At 48.9% G+C, this 19,279-nt stretch overlaps 1 protein-coding gene across 1 annotated transcript; it reads left to right on the top strand.

The window, feature by feature from the left end:
* Positions 1-9,302: 9,302 nt before the first annotated feature.
* On the top strand, positions 9,303-17,861 carry SELENOI (selenoprotein I). Its single transcript, XM_042893459.1, has 9 exons — positions 9,303-9,392; positions 9,704-9,812; positions 11,049-11,123; positions 11,610-11,872; positions 13,001-13,109; positions 14,097-14,145; positions 14,439-14,619; positions 15,220-15,402; positions 17,796-17,861. The coding sequence occupies exons 1-9, from the start codon at positions 9,363-9,365 to the stop codon at positions 17,859-17,861; spliced, it is 1,065 nt and encodes a 354-aa protein (XP_042749393.1). The 5' UTR covers positions 9,303-9,362.
* Positions 17,862-19,279: the final 1,418 nt, after the last annotated feature.

The raw sequence follows: 19,279 nt of genomic DNA, 5'->3' as shown, positions 1-19,279 counted from the left end.
CACCTTGTCCTCCTGTGCCCTTTCCTTACCTGGTGACCCTGGGTCTGTTACTGCTGATGCAAAGCTGGTTTCCCTTTTGGCTACAGCCAGAAAACTTTAACAGTGTGAAATGCTCCTAAGGAGAGTGCGGAGAGGGCTATGTGTGAATGGATGTCAGTACAAAATGTCAGGAGAGCATTTTAACTTCTGCTGCGTGGCTTTCTTTGAATCGTGTGTTAAACCTCAGCCATGTAACTTGAGTATGTACCCACAGCTGGGAAGTGGTGGGACCAGCCAAAAAGGTGATGCGCAGCCAGTGGCAAACCTGTGCTACAGGAGTCCCTCTGTTCCTGTTGCTGCTTTGGCCAGCATGTTATAGATTGGAGAAAAACCCGGAGGAGGCAACAAGGAATGATCACAACCCTGCTCTCCCCGCAGTGGTGGTTGGTTTTCCTGGAGCAGAAGCACTTTCTGCAGAGTTGCTTCCTCCAGCTCTTGCTCCTCCCGCGGCTGCCAGGAGTGCAGATGGTGAGCTGGGAGCCAGATGGCTTCAGCTTTGCAGTGTGCACGTTTCTGGCTGGGGAAGGTAGGTGTGTGCCTTCTGGCATAGGCTGGCTGAATGCTGGTAGGGCTGACGTGGAGGGAACCATCTTCTATCAGCCTCTCTGCCTTTATCTGCTCTTGATGGGACACCAAAGTGCCCTTGTTGGGGTTGAGCAGCAAAATGTTCAGCAGTGGCTTAACCTTAAATTCTACTCCTGTCACTTCTTCAGCAGGAAGTTGTACTATTTGGGTATGTACATTTGGATATAACTTAATCCATGGGACAGAAAGGTTTCTCTGCTGTACCAAATTTACCCCCTTGCCTGTTGGTGCTGAGGTTTTCCCCAGGAGATGCTGCTCACAGTGGTCAGAAAGCCAAACAGATCCTAAGTGAGTCTGCTCCAGTATTTCCTCTGATAGTTCTGGCAGGTTGGAGGGCTTGTTTTCAGAAATAAAGTTTGCTTTAAGGCTGCAGAGCAATGCATGCCTTGACCTTCCTGTTGAATGCTGAATGTCTTTGGCCAAAACCAGGTGCTCTGTTGCTGCTCAGCACTGAATGCCCTCAGCCAGGCTTTGCTGTTCAGGGCTGCAAACCTTTCAGTTGGGTGCCAGAAGTCACGATCTGCTTCTTAAGAGCCAGCCTGCAAATCACTTTCTGGCAAGCTTCTATAAAATAGTCTGCAGAGTGGAAAGTGGGTCTGTGTGGAACATTCACAGAGATGTCTGCTCCTGTTTGGCATTCTCAAGGAAAAAGACCTTCCTTCCTCCTAGACTGCCCCCAAGTCCTGTTTTTTGCAGAGCAACCCAAACGTCTCACCCTTGTGCAAGCTTTGTTGAGTGTGGTGCCTGGAGCTGGATGCAGAAGAGAGGGAAGGACGCTTTGTGTGTTGCATGCTGCACTGGTATTGCTTCTTCTTGTGCATCTCAATGAGCTGCATGCAGTCTTTGCAGCTCCTGGGACTCATTTCTGGGGGCTGCCAAAGTGCCAGGAGCAGCTGCAGAAGGGGAAACTGAATGAGGGCAGAGCGCTACGGCTTGGTGATAGTGCCAACTTCCACGGCTGCTCACAGTATTCTGGGGTTCCAGTCACGTGTCCCAAGGTTCCTGCAGACTTTCCTGGCCCAGTGTTATCTTTGCTGGGGGTGATTCATGCCCCGGGGGTGGGGAGAGGACACAGGAAAGCATGGTGTTGGAGCACTGCACCTGCATGGCACGAGAGCTGCGCCCCGAGAGGGGAGGTGATGACACGTGTCCTGCTTGGGTCCAAAGGTGTGATGAGATGCTTTGGGAGCAAACTGTGTGACAGAAAAGTGAGCTTGGGGTTTGGGAAATGTTGCACCTTGTAATCCTTCCATGCCTGTGCTTTGTGCAAGGGGCAGTGATGACAGCAGCAGCATTGGGGAGGAGGCTGGCAGCTGCCCCCTCACCCGTGCTCTTGTGAAAGGCTTTTTGTCTCCTTACCTGCGTGGGCAGTGGAACAAAGCCCTCATAGTGTTGCCTTCATGTTTGCTGGGCTGAGAATGGCAACAGCACTATGAGTTGTGCCATTGTCCTGATGTTGGGGCCACAGCAGGTCCAAGCATTGGTTGAGTGCCTTGTGTGTTGTGCATGGAGAGCTTGTACTGTGATGGGTGATGTCTCTTGCATAGGAGAAGGAAGAAAGAAGGTTCTTCTCCAGCTGTGTGCTTCTAGAGAAGGAGATGTCTTGTATGGTGCAGAGCAAGCAAGCCCTCTGCATGTTCCCACATAGCAGATGTTTTATGTCAGGAAGTGCTGGGCTGTTACCCCAGTGAGAAAGGTGCTCTGTAAAGTGCCACTTAAAATATTATTTGTTAGAGCTGACACTGTATTTTGTTTGTATAGAGAATCGTATATCTCTTTATATGACAGAATTGCCACAAGCTATTGTATGGTTTTCTTGCAAGAAAGCTTGATTCCTCATTTCCAGAGCCAAACAGAAGGATGCTCATGTGCAAGCATCCCCCAGGTAGAGGCACGGGCACACAGGTATACAGGTGCTTTGAACGTGTTTGTCCTGTCCCAGGAAATCCTCTTCACTTCAGATTCAAGTGCTGTGGAGAGCGGGGCTGCAGATACTGCACTGCAGGAAGCAGATGGCTGGAAGCTGTCCTGGCAGCCTCACAGGCTCCTCTGGAAATACAAGCCCTGAAGAGATCCCTGCAGACACCCAAGTGTGTGCCAGTGGCTCTTCAGACCAGTGGAACAGCACCACAGCTGGTAGTAAGAACTGCAAGAGAGGCTTTTGATGTTAGCAACCTGGATGGGAGGCTTGAGGCTGCAGCTTGGCTTCTCCTGCAGGGTCCTTAGCAGAAAGGGCGCCGTGCAGGAGAAAAGAACCCTTTGAGCCCTGTTCTTGAATCACTTACCTCCTCCAGTGGCTCCTTTAATTGTTCTGAGGCTCTGCATGTGCCTGCCTTTAATCAGCCACTTCCTGAAGTACTGTGTTGCACAGGATGCCCAAACCGCAGAGTACTGCCAGATTTCATAACTGCTGAGGTGAGCAGATAGAAGATAGAGGTGCTTTTCTTCTTTTTTTTTCCATCTGTTAAATTCAGGATTTTTGAACCTCTGCCAAATGCAATACCAAAGATATTGAGCACATTTTGGCTAGGGATTCCCTAGCTTCATGGAGGTCGCTGGGGTTGGACTTGGTCATCTTAGAGGTCTTTTCCAGTCTGAATGATGCTGTGATTCTCTTCCATGAAGCAGTGGCACAGGTTGCCCAGGGAGGTGGTGGATATCCTTGCAGACAGCCTGGATCAGGCTGGACGGGGCTCTGAGCACCTGATTGAGCTGTAGATGTCTCTGTTCATCACAGGGGTGTTTCAGATGACATTTAAAGGTCCTTTCCAACTCAAATGATTCTAGAATCTGTCTTTTGCTTTGCATTTTTGCTTTGAGTGCCTGATAGATCTTTGCACGCATCTTCTCCACTGCTGTCCTGCTCGGTGTGTGCTGGGCTGTCTGGATGCACCTGGTGTGGGTGTAGAGCCCATCCCCAGATCAATGGCTGCGGATGGAGCAGCTCACCTTTGGGATACCACTTTGTGGCCCAAAGCTTTTGGCTCTCAGAGTGGTGTTAAATGGGTTTAAAAATAGCTTGGGTTGCGTACTGCAGAGGTGGTGGCTCTTTCAACTCTTTCAAGAGCCCTGAAAATGAGGTGCTGAGGGACAGTGGGTCAGTGGGCATGGTGGGGATAGGCTGATGGTTGGACCTGGTGATCTCAGTGGTGTTTTCCAACCTTCATGATCCTGTGATTCTCCGGGAGGTAATCCGTGTGTGTTCTACCACTGCAGTCCTCTGTTGGGTGGGGAAGAGATGCTGGGCAATTAATGTAATTAATCTAGATAGATTGTAGCTTCCCCCCTGAGGTCTGAGAAGCATTCCTATTTGCTATGGAGCACGAGAAACCAAAGGGAGGATCGGTCCACCTCAGGTCTTTTGAATGGGCACGGAAAGTCTACTGTTGTTTTGTTGCCTGTTGAGTCTCAGCTGCATTGAACTCCATCATGAAAGTCAACTCTCTGCTAATTAACAGCGAGAACTTGGCTGCTGGGACTGCTTGGAAGTGAACCTTGTGGAAACTGACACCTCCCTTCCCATGGCTGGCTCACCAAATGGCTTCGTTATGAGGGCTTGTGTAACTGCCCCGACTCGCTGTGCTTCGAGCCCTGCACAAAGCAGCTGTCAGGGCTTGCAGAATAATGCATATTTTGCTGTGTTTTTGTTAATTATGAATTTCCTCTTTGCAGAAAGGAAGAAAGGAGACAGGGTGAGGTTGGGTGCTTTGGGAAAAAGAAAGTGCTTTATTTGTCTCTTTCAAAATGCCTCTGTTGAAACTCAATGGTAGCCCTCCCCCTCCTTTCTGGTGGTGCCTTGCTTCATCTGCAGTCATTTCCTGATGTGCGTGGGTTTGTGTTTTCCTTTGATAGGTATGGTTAAAAATTGGACTGACTTCTTTTTAGGGGAATCACAATGAATTCTCTTTCCACACCAACTTGCCTGCTCCCCTGCTTCTCTTTAGCACCAGGAGCAGGCTCCCAGATCTGTCAGCTTGAAATCTCATTCCCCTTTATGTACGTATGCACTTATGTATGCCTTCCTCTTTTAAGCAAGAGTAAGAAGGTTTGGTGGTGGTTGCAACATCACACAGAGAGAAACTTCTTATAACATTAATATTTCTGCTTTTTCTTCTTGCCCTGGTCCCTTCATTCCCTGTTTCAGGAGCTTGTTGCTGGCTGATCCTCCTAGTGCTACATCCCTGCCACCGGCTTCTGAGCTCTCCCACCCCGTGCTCACCATCTGTGCAGCCTTCCTGCAACCTCAGATATTTAACACTCCCAAACACAGCGAGCTCCTGGACGTGGCTGAAATAGGCAGGGTTAAGCACCCAGCGTGTGGCCAGCTCTGGGAGTCAGCTCTGCCTGGATGGCTTTTACTGGTGCTGTGCATCCCGCTGTGTGTTTTCTACCTCTGCAGTACGTCTGCTGTGCCATAAAGCTGTTGTCCCAATGAGCACCTTTCCTGCCTCCTGATCTGCAGGGAAGAACGAGCCTCTCCCCAGTGGCTTTGCTGCAGGAGCAGTCCTATGGGTGTGCTGCAGAAGGCAGGGATAATCTCAGCAAGAACTGTGGTTCTGACCATGAGAGGCTGTGGGCAGGGCAGAAATCCTGCTTTCCCAATTTAATTTGCACACCCTGTGGGGCTTGGAGAGTACAAGCAAGGCTTCTCAGTGTTGTAGGAAAGGAGTTCTCGCAGGAAAGCAGTTCTGACTTTGCTGTATATTTAACCTCTAATGAATGAGGACTGAAAAATGGCCAAAGGAGGGATATGGTGCCAGCACTGAGACTTGTTGGGTAAGGCTTGGGGATGCTGGCATCCCTCTGAGCCAAACCCTCTGTTCACGCGACAGTCCTGTGCTCACCACTGCCAATGTGCTCCATTCTTACAGTGCCTGAGAACTGACCTTAGAGAAGATCATCAGGACTGAAGTTAATAAGTACCATTAAAGCACGATGCGGCTTGTAATGCATTAGCAGAGCGTGGGCATAGTGCAGACGTGGCTTGTTTGTGCTGGCACAGCTCTGCTTGATGACAGTTGCTGTGGATTGTCAAGTTCACAGCCTCCTGGCTTACCTTGGGCCCCATGGGAAGAGGCTCTTAGCCTTGTGCTCCCTTTGCACTTAAGGAGATTTGTAGGAAATAGCCTTATGGATGTGCTGGGGCTCCTTCTGCTTTGTTCTTGCCTCGGGGCTCCCCCAGCCCACCCCAAAGCCCTCTGTGTGTTTTGTGCTGGGCGCCAGCATGATGAAGCGCTTTCTGCTGTTGGTAGCTGGGTTACTTAAAAGCTGCATTGTTTTATTGGTTGGGAGAGCTATTAGGAGAATCTGGGCTATAAATATGTGTCTCTTCCTTGGGCGTGTAATTGGATCTTCCAGAAATCACAGAATATAATTGAGCTACTTGGATTGGAAGGGACCAACCACTCCTGTGGGGAGGGACTCCTCCCATAGACCAGGCTGTCTGAGGTCCCATCCATGGCCTTGGGCACTGCCAGGGATGGGGCACCCACAGCTCTGCGCAGCAGTGCTAGGGCCCCACTGCCCTCAGAGTAAAGAATTTCTTCCTAACATCTAACCTAAGCCTCACCTCTTTTGGTTTATAGCCATTACTCCTTGTCTTATCACTAGCAGACTGTGTCTTTTGTTATAAGCACCCTTTAAGTGTTGAAAGACCTCCGTGACGTTGCCCCAAAGCCTTCTGTTCTCCATGCTGAACAACCCCAGCTCTCAGCCTTTCTTTATAGGAGAGAAATGTTCCGTTTGCACAACTGATGCTGGTTTCAAGCTAGAAGAGCCACTCCTCTCTCTAACTTCCATAATGATGGGCATCAGCTCATGCTGGGACCATGGTGGTGTCCTGTGGGCCATGCTGGGGTGCCGCCTGTATTTACAGCCTTTCATGTAGCTTCCTTTGTTTGGAAATGTTGTCCAGCAGAATTGGAGATGGGATGTGGTGGATGGGGGAAGGCTCAGCCTGGAAGGGGTTTTAGAGCAAATGATACCACTTCAGTTGGAAAAAGCCTCCTGGAGGTAAATCTCATTGCAGTACTGATGGGAAGTGTCCCTGCGTGGCCAGGGAATGTGTAGGCAAGAGAGTGGAGGGCATGTGGATAAGCTGGCTGGATGCAAGGGGCTCAGCTGGTGGGGATGGAGCAGGGGGAAGCTGCAGTGTGCCAACTGTGAGATTGATGCTGCAGAGTTGGCTGGGCCGTATTCTTGAGAAGCTTAAAACCAAAACCCCATGGGAGTGAATCCTTCCTGCTATTGTAAGGAGAAGCAGTGACTGTGTGCACGGTGCTATTTTAGAGCAGTGTCCATTACAGCTGTCTGTCTGCTTTGAGAAGGAACCTCTGGGGCATATGAAATTCCTTCCATTTGTCCTTTCCTCCCTGAAAATAAGGCAGAAATCTGAGTCCTGACTGCTGGCCCTGATAGAAAATATGACTTGGGGAAGGACAAATGGTGTGTGTTAGTCATTAGATGGATGTGTAGAGGTTCAGAATGGAGAAGGAGATGCTGGTTTGCAGGAAGGATGAGGCAGCTGGAGGACAGCAGGTACCTGTGTGGTAAGTGGAGCACTGCTGGGCTTAGAGCCTCATGGCCATCAGCCCCAACTTTCTGGAAAGGAAACCAGAGCATCAGTAAGCCTCTGCAAAACAGCTGAGCATTACCCCCCAAAATAGGGTCATTCTGAATCTTTGAGCTCTGCATGCAAGTCAGCAGTGTGGGGAAAAGCTGCTTATTGCTTCTTACCCCCAGTGTGTGGAGAGAGGAGAGGAGAGATGTGCTGGGATGTGGCCTGGAAACCTCCCCAGGGTGCTTTCCAAACAGGAGTAGACTCCAGAGTGCTTCCCCTGCCTTGCTCCTGGTGAGGCATCTGTTTTCTTGTTCCAAGCTGTTATGGGGATAATGAGATTTAATCAGTCTCCAGCTCTCCTCCCCTAGTTGGTAATTAGCCCAAATCCTATTATCTCATAAATTGTTTGAAATTCTGTCCTGTGAAACTGCACTAAGCTGGGATGGAAATTCCTCATGGCTTAGCCCTCATCTCATATGATGTCAAGCTCAGGCTTTAGTTGCTCTGCTACAGCTCCTGTGGGCTTGCTGGTACTGTAAGATCGAGGCGAGTGGGTTAATAGTGCTAGGTTAACTCCTAGTGAAACAGTGATCTGTTAGGAGGGGAAGGGCTGGTGGAAGCAAAAATATCTGCTAAAGGTGGGATTGAGCCCGTTAGGAATGTGGGAAAGGAATGATACAAGCACTGAGATGGCTGGGAGAAATAAGTGGGCTTTCTTCCACCCATTGGTTGAAAGCCTGGCAGAGTTGTGCTTGAAGCTGCCCATGAGGGATGCACTGGGAGATCCTATGTGAATATTCACAAATCTTGCCAAAAAAAACACACCCAACCAGTTGAGCTCAGATTGCTGGAGCACTTCTGTCTCCAAACGACCACTTTCCAGCTTCTGACATGGACAGGCAGTCCCCTTTGTTTCCAAGGGATCACAGAATTGTTCTGGTTGGAAACGACGTCCAAGATCACCAACCTCACCCCACCATGCCCACTGACCACATGCCTCTGTACCACATCCCTACAATTCTGGAACGCCTGCAGGGATGATGACCCCACCACCTCCCTGGACAGTCTTGTTCCAGTGCCCTGATCACTCAGAGAAGACATTTTTCCTAATATCCGACCTGATTTGCAACCAAAGAGAAGAGCTCTGAGAAGCAGCAGCATGGAGAGATACTGATTGGTTCAGGGCTGGGAACTGAGCACTGCAATGCTTCCTCTGAACAACCAAATTCCCCTTGTCTCAGAGAGAGAGCATAGGTTGTGTCCCAGGTTGGGTGGAGGCTCTTGATCATTCTCCCCCATTGCTCTTGAGCTTTCCCCTGCTATGGGGTGACAGCAAGCACCAATGCCCAACGCTTTGTGGGTGCCGTTCCAAGGTTCATCACCTGAAACACGTGAGCTGAGCAATGTTGTAGTAAATTGAACTGCTTTTCTTGGGGTGCTTATCAAAGTGATTATTGGGGAAGAGGACTTTAGACAGAGTGATGTTGGCTGGGAAGAGGCTGTGAGCTGGAGAGCAGATAACAGCTTGTGGTGCTTTGAGAGCCAAATGATGTTGAAATTTAACTTTTGAGCTGGAACCCATTCCATTGTTTGAGTCTTTTGTTTCTGTGCCCCATGTCCCCATCCAGCCCAGGTCACTGTGCTGGGAGCTGCCAAATGACCCTTTGCTGCTTAAACTGTAATGGGGTGTGTAGGATTTGGAGGTGATTGTGGATGTGCAGTGGTGTACGTGGCAAGGTGCTGATGGGTTGACTCGGTGATCTCAGAGGTCTTTTCCAACCTATGATTCTATGATTTAGGTCCTGCAGAACAAGGGAGGGGGTTGGAGCTCTTGCTCGTAAATATCTTCTGCCTTTCTGGAAGGAGAAGATCTCTTCCAAGTGACTGGAGATGAGTGTGACAGCGAGAGCTGTCATCTCAATGGCTGTAATCTGGACTGAAATGCACCAGCTCTTATGCAGGACTTTTGTGATTGCTCACTGTCCTCTGTTTATAACTCTGTTCCTGGCGCAAGCATTCCTGCAATGCAAAGACTTGGGTAGCAAGTGAAGCCTTGACATTCAGGCTCTTTGGCTTGCTTTAAGAAGTCTTGGAGCCCTAACTATTATTTTTTGACTTTTATTTCTCCTCTCATTCACAGTACAGTGCCGTGGACAGCAACCCTCTGTCTGTGTATGTCATGCATCCCTTCTGGAACACGATAGTGAAGGTAAGACCTTCTCCTGCCCTGACTGGGACAGCAGAACACCACTTGCTGCCAAGACTTCTGCAGCTGAAAGGCCCCGCTTGTGTGAAAAGACCTGCTTCCTTTGGGGTGTGACTAATTAAGTGGGCATGACCTTCCCAGCTGGCAGCCTGCCCTGAGCTCACTGCACTGCAGCCTGAAGCTTCGTGCTGCCCATGATGTTGGATGCAACCAAGCAGTGTTGTCTAACGCCCAGATGATTGTAATGAGGTCTCTGTTGCAGCCTTGTTGCACATTTTAATGAGCTCATTTGTTCTTTTGCTGCTTTCCCGTAGATCTTCCCTACTTGGCTGGCCCCAAATCTCATAACATTTTCTGGCTTCCTGCTGCTTGTCTTCAACTTCTTCCTCATGGCATACTTCGACCCTGACTTTTACGCTTCTGGTAAGGCTGCCTTTTTCTGTTTGGATGTAAAGCATCAGAAGGATGTGTGCTGTCACCTCCTCTGCTGTGACTTCCTGTGCTCGTTGCAAAGCACTTTCAGCCTGGCTTCCCGGGCAGTGTCAGGAAGGGATGGTGTTCAGGGGCTCAAGTTTCTGGGCTTTGCAGTGAGGACTTGTCCAAGTGACACCTTCCTGCTGGGTGCATTTGCTCCTGGCTGGCTGTGTGCAAGTGAAAGAAGAAGGAATGGCCAAATCTGAGGAGGATTCAGCTCTGCTTTCACAATGGACTAAAGCTAGTGCCCTCATTTTGAAATCAAAAGTGTGGGAAACTCTGCTTTCCTGAAGTTAGGGAGTAGAGCCTTTTAATTTGCATCCCAGCTAATTGCCCTCTTGCAAAAACGTGCTGGCCCCACATTCAAACTAACAAAGACCATGTCACTGTTCTGTATCATGCAAGGATGTGCACAGCTTTGAATGTGTAACAGAACCACTGTTAATCTGTTAATGAATCTGAAAGTTGTTGTCTCCTTGCTCATGAAAATGTCTCAGAGAATTCAGCATGTGATAACTCTCAGTCACTTGCGGTAGTTTTCTTTCTGTATATTAGCTTCCTTGACAGATTTGATCTTAGGTTGCTCAGAACAGTTCCTGGTATCAATCCACAGCAACGTTTCATGCCATTGCTGTTGCCCGTAGGAGACCGCTATTCATCCTCATGTGAGGCTGTGCCAAGAAGCAGCTTCCTGCTTTTTCAGGTGTACCTTTGGGCTCCCAGAGTTGCAAACAGCTCAGCTGGCTGTCTGCTGAGAGTGCTGGAGAAGCAGACTGGGTGGGATTTCCTCATGTGTGGCTGCAGAGGCAGGGTGTAACCACATGGAGTCATGGAATCGCATCTCTAAGGGATTCTTGGTGCTCTGAGCAAGCAGTGGAGGAGTGCTTGATCTGCACACACTTCCATGGGATAGTTTTGGGCCATGTTTGCTAGCTGCCATCACAAGATTTTAGATCCTGTGACACAGAGGGACAAGTATGTCTTGGAAAGTGAAGTCGTAGGTTTCCTGTTGTGGAACAGCTCTGCTATCTCATCCTGCAGAGCTGCCATCTCAGTTTCACTCAGTTGTGTGGATACTTTGTCCTGGTGACCTGGTGATCTACGTTTTATGCATCTTGTGCCAAAATAAACCCACTGAGCATACACACTGAGCTCTCTACCCCTGGGTCTTTCTGATCCCTGCAGCTCCTGACCACCAGCACGTTCCAAATGGAGTATGGGTCGTTGTGGGTCTCCTCAACTTCATTGCCTACACGTTAGGTAAGACTTCATCTGGCTGTCTGGGGGATTTGTGTTGGTTTTGTTCCTGCTGCAGCTGCATGTTGGCTTATCTCTGAGCCCACAGAGGTATCTTTGATTCTGAACTTCAGCTGTGCCCTGCTCTAGGGCAATTTCCAGGGAGTGTTTTACCAAGTGGATGGAAGGAAGGGGGCCCAGAGCAGCTGATGCCAAAGGAGGATGCTGGAAGTGGCTTGGAGGTGATCTGGGAATTCTGTCACTGGTCTGCTTTAAATAAAGTCGTCAGACTTTCCCTCTATTTCATTTTTCAGTCCTGAGGAGAGCTGGGGAGTGGTACCTCCAAAAGCACTGCATACAGGATGGCGGTCGTGGGAGTTTCTGTTTGCTGGCTGCACACACTTTGTCAGCTGCAACCTGGCCCATTGCTCTGTGTAGAGGTATCCACAAAACTCACTATTTTTGGAGTGTGTCCAGTAAAACTCCTGGTTTTCCTTGCTCTCTTTCCAGATGGTGTTGATGGCAAACAAGCTCGCAGGACCAACTCCAGCACACCCTTAGGAGAGCTTTTTGACCATGGCCTGGACAGCTGGGCTTGTGTGTACTTCGTTGTGACAGTCTACTCCACCTTTGGCCGGGGCTCCACGGGTGTCAGTGTCTTCGTTCTCTACCTCCTGTTATGGGTGGTGTTGTTTTCATTCATCCTCTCCCATTGGGAGAAGTATAACACAGGGATTCTCTTCCTGCCCTGGGGATATGACATCAGTCAGGTGGTAAGTATGCACCCCAGCCTCTGCTTGCCTTCAGCAGAAGCTCAGCAGGCTGCTGATGTGCCTGGAAGCGTGAAAGGCCCTAAGCTTTGTAATGCAGTGCTCTTGTGGGGGTTGCCTTTAGCAGGAGGCACTCAGCAGCACGAGGAGTCCTGTGCATGCAGAAGGGAGCAGGCTGTTTGCATCACTTTGAGCTGCAATTGCATTCATTAATTGCTGTCCCGTGGCACTAGGAATACAACTTCTCCAAAATCTTAAATTCAAGGAACTTTGTTTCTGGACTGGATGACCTTTATGGATCCCTTCCAACCCAGGATAGTCTAGGACTTTCTGCAAGAAACGAGGCTTGAAGAATGGATATTGCCTTGTGTTTCCTCTGCCTGGTTCCTAGGTGCTCTCCATGTCCTAACTGCCTAAGTTGTTGCTCTACTTAGTCTCTATTATAGCTACTTTCAAGCCTAGAAGTTTAGGGTGCCTTTTGCAATTAGGACGTTTGTCAGAATGGGTAAAGTTCAGCTCTGCTGCTTCCAGGTGCCTGTCCTAGCCAGGGTACAGCACCAGGCAGCACACCGTTTGTATTCTGTCTTGCTAGATCCTGGGTGGGGAACACAACAGGCTGGAAGAAGTGTAGCCAAAGCAGCTGTGTTAATTGCAATAATCATCTCTACTGGTACAATGTAGCTATGACCATATTCTAACCCACTGCTCCAAAAATATTGCTCATGCTTTTGGACCTCTGCTTAGCACAGGAAGGCAAGGGTAGAGGATTTCACACAACTTCAGGACTACCACTGCAATTGAAGGATCCCTTCATAGCCCATTCCCAGTCATGGCCTCAGCAGATGGATAACAGGAATCCAGAGCTGATCAGTGTGTAATACACAACACATCTCCGTGTTACGCTTCGAGCTGTGTAAGGGCATCTTTGCTCCAGCTGCAAGGAGCAGATCCTGGTTGTGTTTTTCCCTGCAGCAGCAGCAACACAAGGGATGCTTCTAAAAAACTGTTGTTTTAAACTTCTGATCAGTGGGGATAATGGCACATGATGATGTAGCTCAAATGCACGTGCTGAGCTGCCATTCCCCTGAGCTACATGCTGCTCACGCCTGCTTGTCCTCTGCTTTCTTTCAGACCATTTCAATTGTCTACATAGTGACAGCCATTGTGGGAGTAGAGGCCTGGTATGCACCTTTCCTGTTTAATTTCTTATATAGAGACCTATTCACTACAATGATTATTGGTAAGAAACTCCATGTTGAAGCCTGTCTTTTAAAAAAAAAAAAATCAACTTTTTTTTTTTTTTCCCCAAACCCAATGTCTTAATTATTTTATAATGATGTTGTGTTTGCTGTAATGAGAAAAGCTGGGGCTGCTGCAGAGAGGGAGGACGTAGCTATGGAATGGGGAAAGCAGCTCTCTTTGGGGGTCCTGTCCTTTGTGCACCCATCCAAAAGTTCAATCCAAGGGTGCATAACCTTCCTGCAGAAGGGCTGGCTGCTCTCCCTTGTGGAATCAGAACAAAGCAGGGAATAATGCAGGTGGAACCTGGGGAGAGCTATCTTTGCTTAATGTTATTTGGCTTATTCAGAAACTTTTCTCACTCTAGGCCCTTTTCTATAGGGGCTAATTATTACTATTTAATTACAAGTCGACGTGTCTTGGGTTGTTGCATTAAGAAAAGTGCAAGCATCAGAAGCAAGTGGAGATTCTGAGCTTTTCTTTGGTAGCCACATACTTTCATATAGGAACAATAAATGCACTTTTCCTTTGTGAAAAATAGGGCAGGATGTGTATGTGGACTGGATTTGTGCATCTGAATAGGAGTGAGGTGATTAAAAGCAGGAAGATGTACAGCTCTGTTAAAATACCTTCTGCTGTGTAAACGTGGAAGAGTTGTGATGCACTTTCATGGCTTTGACCGTAGGGTCCCATTAAAGACAATATCATAATTATGCTTTGAGCAGTTGTGAAGTTTAACACTGAGCTTCTTAATGCAGCTTTTCAACACTGGAAATTCATTGCGTTGAACTCAAATTCCATTTACTTAGCTTGTAATTACAACTCCTGAACCAGAATCTCAAGCACCTGCTTGGAAAAGTGCTGAGCTGCTCTTCGTGCACCTCTGAGCTGTTCTGCTTGCAGGCAGCTGAAACCAGAGCACAGTCACTGCGGGGTGCACACAGTGGCCTCTTCTGCATGGGCAGTAATGTGGCTCTTTCTCTTTCAGCTTGTGCTCTCACCGTGACGCTGCCGATGAGCCTGTATAACTTCTACAAGTAAGTTCTTCCCTCCTGGCGTTGGCACCTTTGCAAGAGCTCCCAGAGCCTTTTACAGTTTCTTTAGTTGTCAGATGAATGTTTTCAGGATGACAGAGTGGCTTTTGTACATCAGAGGGTTCCACTTGGCAGGGTGCAAACTGCTCAGCAGCTTGCTGAAGAGCTCACAAATTCTGCAGGCTCGTCCTGTTGTTTGCTGCCTACATCATTCAGGAGCTTCTTGGATTTGGGGTTACCAGTGAAGGTTTGCATCTTCCTCACCTGACTGTGGTTATTGACTGTTTGCTTTTCAGGGCCTATAAAAAGAACACCTTGAAGCACCACTCCGTTTATGAGATCATGCTGCCACTGGTGTCCCCAGTGTTGCTTTTTGCTCTCTGCACCAGTTGGATCTTTGTTTCACCTATGGACATCCTGGAGGTCCATCCCAGGCTCTTCTATTTCATGGTTGGAACCGCCTTTGCTAACATTTCTGTGAGTGGTTTTGCTTTATGCTTCAGTTTTGCCCCTGGGAAGAGTGAAACCTCTCTTGACGAAGTAGAACACAGTTTCAGTGAGAGGAAGGAAAGGAGATGTGAAGTGTTTTAACTTGTGACAGTTGTGCTGTTTTGCTCTGACTGAAAGAACGAGCAGCAAAACAGGCAGGGCCTGGGGTCTGCAAATATCACAGGCCTTGGTGCTACAGCTCTCAGCTCTTGAGAAACTACAGAAATAATTGTGTCTGTTTGTGCACGCTCTTTTTGGGGGACAAAATTAAAATGGGAGGGGCTGAAGCTTTTGTCCAAGTCTGATTTAGCTGCATATTGCATCCGTGCCTGCTTGAGAGTTGAGCACTGCTAGCTGTGCTCATTATCTCAGATCTGTGTGTCTGTACTGCCCCATGTCCATCCTCTGGTCCAGCAGCTCGTGCTGCTTACAGTGTGGATAACGTGGTAAGGAATTCTGGTGTGCAGGCAGATCCTGAAAAAGAAGCTGAGTGAAAGGTACACGTGTGACTTTCCCCTGCGCTGTGTACAGCTGTGGGTTTGCAGGATTGGTGCTGGTGTGGGCTCTGACTGCTTTCTCTGCCTGCAGTGCCAGCTGATCGTCTGTCAGATGAGCAGCACTCGCTGCCAGCCTCTGAACTGGATGCTGCTGCCCATAGCCCTGGTGCTCTTCGTGGTGGTGTCTGGTTTTGCACCCAGCAGCGAAGCACTTCTCCTCTACCTGTTAACTGCATTCCTCACCCTGGCGCACATCCACTATGGAGTGGTCGTGGTAGGTGAACCTGGCACATGGGCTGAATGCTCAAGAGCTGCTCCCTGGGGCAGAAAATGCTCTGCTTTAAAGGGCTGGTGTCAGTTTTATAGCTCTCCATGAAGACCTCGAGCTGAGCTGGATTTAAAGCAAGCTTCAAGCAATGTGGGTGGGGGCTCCTTTGCCATGCAGGAGTCTGAAACAAATCCTTGCATCTCTGCTGCTGTTTAGCACGCTGTGGCTGTGATTTTAACCTAGAAACCAGCTCATAGGTCTGCCCATCTGGGTGACCCACACCCCAAGGCAGTGGGAAGGGCTCCTGTGGATACCCACAGCAGTGGATGTGATGTCTGCGTGGTGGACAGGAGTGTTCAATTTGGGAGTTTTAGTATAAAAAGTTGATCTGCTGTGGGTGTCACTGTGGTTGAGCTCAATCTGGAGCCACAGGGACACAGAGCTGACGTGGAGCATGGTGATGCTGTGGCTGTGTAGAGATCCAGGGACCGATTTGTTCCCCTTGGTCTGAGCAAACTCTGCCTCAATTTTCATTAAGAGAGAAAACAAATTCAGAGGAGGCCAAATCCCATTAGAAATGCCCCAGGAAGCTGCTGAGGAAGTAGGGCAAGGGCCCCCCTGGTGCTGCCATGTCACGCACCTTCCTTAGGTGGCCCTGTGTCCTCAGTGCTGCATCACTGACACAGAGCCTCCATGAGTCAAGTTTGAGCTGTAATTACAGCAAGGAAGTAATACCCACGTTGTCTTGTCTTTCCAATTAGTGTAATGAGACTTATGTGTGAGAAGGATTTGAATAGCTAAGAAGCTTTAAATAAATTTGGTCTTGGAGTCACTGTTGGAGACAGGGCTGAGGACACTGTAATCCCATCTGCTCAGATTGCCCATCCCTGCAGTGAGTTTTCCAGCTCTCTACTCCCCTGAGTTTGTGTTGCCCCCACTTCCAGTTTTCCAGGTGCCCATCTGTGTAGTCTCCTCTCTCAGGACGGAATAACCTTGATAGTGATGCATAGCATTTAGAACAGTGACTGAGACACAATCCCAAATTATTATGAATCTGGGAGCACCATTTTGGAATAGATGCTCTGCCCTGGCTTGCTGCTGGTCTCAGCACTGTTTTCTGTTGGCTTTGCAATGACTGAACACTGGTGCCACATTGTAGATTTTATCCACTGTCTGCTGCACTGCTTTTTGTGGTTCTACAGGTGTTGCTCTTTCACCCTGATATTGAAAGGCTGAATACATTCCCTCACCCCACAAAGCAGATTCCTGCTTTTCCATTGCATCTCTCAGCCCTTTGTGGTGCTCTCATTTCTTAGAAGACACAGTGAAAGCTCAGGCTGCTGTAAAAAGGACCTGGTGATCCAAAACTTGTTTTGGCTACCCTCCACTCTGCAACCCTCCTGTGTCAATACCCAGCACTTGACCCCCAGCTCTAACTGTGAACACATTCAGGGACTGCTGTGCCTGAGAAGGGGAGGATGGAGATAGAATCATAGAATCACCAAGGTTGGAAAAGACCTAAAAGCTCATCCAGTCCAACCGTTCACCCACACCAACAGCTCCCACTAAACCATGTCCCTCAACACAACATCCAGCCTTTCCTTGAACACCCCCAGGCTCAGTGACTCCACCACCTCCCTGGGCATCCATTGCAGTGCCTGACCACCCTTTCTGAAAAGTAATACTTCCTCATGTCCAGCCTGAATCTCCCCTGCCGTAGCTTGAAACCATTCCCCCTGGTCCTATCACTAATGACACGAGAGAAGAGGCCGACCCCCAGCTCTCTACAACCTCCCTTCAGGAAGTTATAGAGAGCAATGAGGTCTCCCCTGAGCCTCCTCTTCTCCAGGCTGAACATTCCCAGCTCCTTCAGCCTCTCCTCATCAGCTCTGTGTTCCAGACCCCTCACCAGCTTTGTTGCCCTCCTTTGAACACGTTCCAGGGCCTCAATGTCTTTCTTGCAGTGAGGGGCCCAATAAGCTCCTCACTCAGATAAGCCTGCTTCAGGGCAGGATAGGCTATTGAATCATAGAATCATTGCAAAAGACCTCTAAGACCATCAAGCTCAAACCAACCCATCATGCCCAATGGCTATCCACTTCCCTCAGTGCCACAGTCCCAGGATGGTGACCCCTCCAACTCCCTGGGCAGCTGTGCCACAGCATCACCGCTCTTTCAGAGAAGAAACTCCTTCCTAATTGCATCTGTTCTTCAGCACTCATCCAGCTGCTGCAAATCTCTGCTGCCTAAAACCTTCCAGGGAAGGGCATGGGGAAATCTGGAGAACTGGGGCAATGCAGTGTGGGCAATGATGGGGAAAGCAAGCACAGTGGGATAGCAGGGCTCTGCCGGTTTCCTCCTCGTGCCATCAGCTTTGCTAACTCTGTCCTTGTTCCCAGGTGAGCCAGCTGAGCAGGCATTTCAATATACGACCCTTCTCACTAAAGAAACCCACGCCGGATTGACTAGAAATGGAGGAAGAGAAAATCAGCTTGCGGTCTGCAGAAGTACTGTAAATATCTGCTGCAAATACCTGTAAATAGTTCAACCATCACCACAGATCTAAACCTATCCTCTGGACAGACATCAGGGCAACGTACACGCGGTATCCAGTGCAGCCAGGGCGGGACTGGTACAGGGCAGCCTCTGCTGCTGTTCAACCAACACAAGCCTACAGTTTTGGGTGAAGCTGGACAAGCTTCAGATCGCCTTCAGGTCACTACTACTGTATTTCAGACCAGCTGAATGTTCCCAGTGCAACCTCAATCCCCAGCACTTGTTCAGGTAAAGCCGGTTGGGGATGCAAATGGCTTTACCTGAGCAAAGCACCTTGACCTGTCACCAAACCCAGCATAACAGCTGATTTCTGCAAGGTCAGGGGGACGTCCTTGTGGTCGAGTTCCTGTCTTTCCCTAACCCTCTTAGCCTTCGTCCTGAGCTGGTACTTAAGGAGCAGGTGGTGACAGTTTTCTCACATTCTGTCCTGCCTTCTTGCACTCATTTGTTTGGACAAATGCTGGCACCTTTTTGTTTCTTTTTTTAAAGCAGATGTTAAAGCCACACAAAACTTACAGTAACGTTTTACTTAGGGGGCTTAGGAATCAGGGCTCGAAGGAACATAAACGTGGGAAGGCAGCTTTCCTCTCCTTTGCCCAAGTGGTGGGTACTGGGACCACATTGCATCTGTCTTTGTGTGTTCCCTGCCTGCGAGCTGGGCTTTCTGATGGCAGCAAAATGTGGCTTACACCAACCTGTGTAACACAAAGCCAAACCCTTCCTTCCAGTGGGATGAACTTGCTGCTCTGGGTTGGCTCTTCTGGTTCCCTGAGCCTCTCCTTCCATAGCAGTGCAGCCAGGCTGCACATCACCCTTCCACCAGATCACCAGTAGCAGCAAATCCACAGCTTGGAGAAGCACCTTAATGTGTGTCACATTGGTTCTGTGTGCACTTCCAGAAAGCTCACAGGTTGTGTGTGTGTGTCTGCGTGTGTGGTGACGTTCCAAACATCACTTTGTTTTCAAGCTCGTTGTCCACAGCAGCTGCATGCCTCATCCAGGGATATCTTTGTTTACTGTCCATTTGTAAAAGACATGTTTGCATTCATTTTTTTTCTTTTCTTAAAGGAGCATTTTTATAATTGAGTTACTTGAGTGGGGTGGTGAAGACTGAACGCTGATTTTCTTTTCGATTTATTTAATGAAGACCTGTGCTTGAATGAAGAGTGTAGCTTAAACCCAGGCTCTGGAAAGGCTGCATCCGGAAGCAAACAAGCACAGCAGATTGTGCATCTGTCATCTACCATGGGAACAAAGTCTCTTACACACTGATCATTGTACGGCGTGCTTCGTGGGCGCCCGGTCACAGCATTTTCCTTCTGCAGGT

Source organism: Lagopus leucura, unplaced genomic scaffold (genome assembly GCF_019238085.1).
Source record: "Lagopus leucura isolate 7727_CA_CO unplaced genomic scaffold, USGS_WTPT01 109-23_obj-0_obj, whole genome shotgun sequence".
NCBI classification, from domain to species: Eukaryota; Metazoa; Chordata; class Aves; order Galliformes; family Phasianidae; genus Lagopus; species Lagopus leucura.
This window is presented reverse-complemented; position numbering and strand designations above follow the sequence as displayed.

What these genes read in the sequence shown, in the direction of transcription:
- SELENOI (XM_042893459.1), top strand. Translation starts at nt 9,363, where the DNA reads ATGCATCCCTTCTGGAACACGATAGTGAAG. An exon ending in CTTCATTGCCTACACGTTAG is followed by an intron (nt 11,124 to 11,609) that starts GTAAGACTTCAT and finishes CTCTCTTTCCAG; the next exon opens with ATGGTGTTGATGGCAAACAA. An exon ending in GATATGACATCAGTCAGGTG is followed by an intron (nt 11,873 to 13,000) that starts GTAAGTATGCAC and finishes GCTTTCTTTCAG; the next exon opens with ACCATTTCAATTGTCTACAT.